At 44.0% G+C, this 4003-nt stretch overlaps 1 protein-coding gene across 1 annotated transcript in view; it reads left to right on the top strand.

The window, feature by feature from the left end:
• The window catches only part of JKAMP (JNK1/MAPK8 associated membrane protein), an 8168-nt gene extending 5568 nt beyond the window's left edge, over positions 1 to 2600 (top strand). Inside the window, exons 4-5 of the mRNA XM_006026224.3 lie at positions 62 to 138; positions 972 to 2600. Coding sequence (XP_006026286.1) covers positions 62 to 138; positions 972 to 1190 — 296 coding nt within the window. The 3' untranslated portion in view covers positions 1191 to 2600. The remainder of the gene's footprint in view (positions 1 to 61; positions 139 to 971) is intronic.
• The last annotated feature ends 1403 nt before the right edge of the window (positions 2601 to 4003 follow it).

Genomic DNA, 4003 nt, shown 5'->3' with positions numbered 1-4003 from the left:
TGCTGAAATGAACTGAATCTGGGTGTGTATCCCTTCTGATATGTCCACTGTTTGTTTCTAGATTATGCTTTCCCTTATATTATATTGGTGTTATCGTTGGTCACCCTGGCTGTGTACATGTCAGCTTCTGAAGTTGAGGTAGGTAAAAATAGCTTTTCTTATTCCTTTAAAACTCAATGAGTGTGTCCTAACAAGCACACATGTGCAGTTTGCAGCCCATGTGCTCCCATTTACCACAACACTAAATTGCAGCCCAGTGGGTGTTTTTGACACTGGGATACCGCTAAAAAAGTGGTGCAGCAAACACAGCAGCAACATGTGCCACCAAAACTAGAGCCTGGCCATTCAAGAGGCACAATCTGGCTGCGAGCAGCTAGTTGGGTGCTGGTGCTGCCCTAGGAGGCCCCCAGGACCACAGATAAGACCACAGATGCTGGCCCCAGCCTCCTCTACCCCACCCGGGTCAAATACAGGCGGCTGTTTTGTCCTGTGGGAAATGTGTGTCTCTGCATGGATGTGCTTGCTCATCAGGACATGCCCAATGTTATAGCTGTAGATACCTGAGAAACCAAGTATGAGATGAGGTAAGTGCATATGTTGTTCATGTGCGGCCAAAGAGCTCTTTCCTCTGCCACGGTGTCATCTGGAGTTGGTGTGTACTTGTGTGCATACACTTGGACTTTTCCCACTGCTTATGCTGCATACAAATAAACTTTCATTTTTGGCATCTGGTTCCAGCTATAGGAAACCCGCACAAGCCAGTCCTTGATGACATTCCCCAAGTAGACTAGGAAGAGATCAGATTTAGTGGTATCAAGGGTCAAATTGCAACTCTCATGTCCAACAGGCCTCAAGCAGCACCTTGCCATGCACGGTGCCCCACTTCACCTGCTTGAGAATCAGGCATAATTGAAACAGGAAAAGACTAACTTTTTTTTTTTTTTTTTTCCTTTTTTTCCCCCCCCCCCAAGTCTTTCAAGGATCTTCTGCTCAGGAAGAAAAGGCTTGTTGTTCTCTTTAGCCACTGGTTACTTCATGCCTATGGAATCATCTCGATTTCCAAGCTGGATAAGCTGGAGGAGGATTTGCCCCTACTGGCTTTGGTACCCACCCCTGCCCTCTTTTATCTAATGACTGCGAAGTATACAGAGCCCTCACGCATACTTTCAGAGGGAGCAAATGGACATTAAATCAACTTGTGCCAAGAAGCTGTCCTGATCACCTGGATTAAGCACCCTCAGAGCTTCGTTCATTCTTTGGGTCTTTGGTGTCTAGTCAGGTTGTTGCTGAACCAAACGCTTCTCGCAACACCTCAGAAAGACTGAGAGACTATGGACTCATAAGCTATGTCTACATAGCACAACATTGTGGTGTGCAGAGGTAACCGAGTTAGCTCAGATCCTGGCAGCAGTGTGGTACTCTGCCCAGGGTAGGTTACCTCAGCCTGGGAAGCAGGTCTAATTGGCCTGGGCAGGCTGCCACACTAATGTGGCTGCTCTGTTCCCAATACCTAAGCTAGCTTCTTCACCATGACCTTGAGTATCTCAGCACAGCACAATGCAATACTGTATAAACACACCCTTGGAACGAGCTGCATTTGCACTCTTACTGCATGACCAGTATGTATGGTTCCGGATGAGTGATGTCACTGTAAATACGCTGCTGGGACAGACCTTGTCATATCCATTTTGTTTGTACCTTATTTATTTCACAACACGCGTCTGAACAGAGCAGGAAAATAGAACTGGTTTTCTGGCACAACATTCTGGTGTCTGTCAGCCATCACTGGGAATCCCTGTCTTCCTGGAAAAAAAGAGTATGTACTGTGATGGCCAGAACCAGAAGGGTTAATAAGCAATTATAACAAAAGAAAATGCTTTTTGAAGATATCTGAAATACAGCTTATGAAACTGTTTTCTGTCTGTCTGGAGTATAACCTGCAAGAATTATATATAGCTTTTTATACTAATCTTGAAACAGCATGAATTTTAAAAAGCAGAACTAAAAAATAATACCGCAGGCTTAGCTGATTTAATAAATTTTTTTTCTGCTTAGGGTCAGTAAAATAAACTTAGGCAGGAACATGTTAATCTCAGATCCCAAAGTGATGTGGTGTGATTTGCTTATTGGGTAAACCCAAGCTTGGGCAGTAACTTATTGTAATGATTTCTAACACCTTTTTAACCCCATAGGACAACAGCTATAGAATAAAATTATAAATAATTATATAACCAACAAATTAGCATAAGCAGGATATAAAAGAGTACGCTAAGTAACCCTCGGGAAGGACGGAACAGAAGGGTCACTGCTGTCCCATTACCCCGGATCTCTCTTACTCCCTGTGTGAGCGAGGACCAGATCCTGGCAGAGGGATCTCCGCCTGGTACAACCCTCCAAAAGCGTGGATCGAGGATGCCTGACTTCGCTGAATCAACTTGATGTGTATCTGACTGAGGGACTATCGATAAGTTACTAACCAAGTGGGAACTCTTGGTTGATTTCTTTAATTAATTTTTTTGTCTGTTCATTAGCTTAACCTTTTTACTAACTGTCATATGTGCAAACCATATCTTTTGTTGTTATAAAAAAAAAAAAAAAAAGAATTTTACTTATAAGTAAAACTTGTCATTGCTTTCCTTCCCAACATCACCTCCTCGATCCCTAACCAAAAAGCCCAGTGGCTAATAAAGTTGCAGTGCTCAGTCAGTCTGCAACTAAATTGATATACTCACAGTGCCCAGCTGGCCTGTGACCAAGTACAAAGCAGTCAGTACCTGAACTTGCAGCTATAATTACATATTAGCATTTCATATGTGCTAAAACCCCATGCAGTCCAGCAAGCCCCTGCCCTTAGCGCTGGGAGAGAAGAAGGTTGAACGTCACAAAGCAGTCTACAGGGTGGAGTAGAGGTCTTCAGAAGGGATCTCTAGCAAAAAAAAGGGGTTGCCAATAGACTGAAAACACTCATCCTTCCAAAAAGTGGTTAATTCACACAGAATAGGCAATAGAAGTGTATCCAACTTGGCCATCTAATGCTGTGGACATTACTGAAGGACAATCTTCAGCAGCCAGTCTCTTGGGGTGAGCTGACTAATGACCTGGTGAAAGCTTAAGCATATGAAAATACGATTGGAAAGAGCTTGTCAAGCAAAAATTGTCTCCTGATGGCTGGGCCTCTGCATATACTGACAGAACCGTCAGCATGCCCTTTCACTAAGTGACCCTCGAATGCTGTTGGCTGCTTTACCCAATTAAACTGTCAGGGGCAACCCACATCTTGCAGCAAAGTGGATGCAGATGCAGGCAGAGAGGATAGCTCTGGGCACCATGCAGGTAGTTCAAAGCTATCTGTGTGTTTTGGGTACTAAATCAGCATGCTTCCCCCTACGTTACTGTTCCTTGTTCAACTGTAAATTCAGTAGACCATCATTCTTACTGCAGTGTTTAGTTTTTCCTGATAGCTTTATTTTCCAAAATGCCAATTAGCAGCCAGGGAAGATGGTCATGTCAGAACTGGCTTCTACAACAGTGCAAATAGCTATTTATTCAGGGAAACGAGGTAATTATAACCCTATGCCTTGACAGGAAAACATCTGCTTAGCATGTACACAAGTTATCATTTGCATGTATGCAAATCTGTACATCTGGAAATATGGCACCAAGACACGTGCATTTAAATTTAACGGGCAATTAAGAAAGTATCCTCCATAGAATTTTGCAGCCATCGATTTGCGCACAAAGATGCCGTAACTGTCCATGCACAAGTGCACAATAGGCAGGGATCCGGGTCTTCCATTTCCCACGAAAAAGAGGTGGATTCCCCCTTTTACCTGAGAAGAAGGTAGACTTTTCATTTTAATGGAGAAACATGCAAATTTTGCAAAGAGCTCTTTGCAGGGTGGCAGAGCTCCAGCCTGAATGGGGCTGGGGGGAGCGGGAGGAGGGCAGTCAAGCTGGGGGTGCCATGTGCATGTATATGCACACAGCCACCAGGCAGCCTGGA

The sequence above is a fragment of the Alligator sinensis genome, unplaced genomic scaffold (genome assembly GCF_000455745.1).
Source record: "Alligator sinensis unplaced genomic scaffold, ASM45574v1 scaffold708_1, whole genome shotgun sequence".
Taxonomy (NCBI): domain Eukaryota; kingdom Metazoa; phylum Chordata; order Crocodylia; family Alligatoridae; genus Alligator; species Alligator sinensis.
Note: the sequence above shows the minus strand (reverse complement) of the source record. Positions and strands in the feature narration are given on the sequence as shown.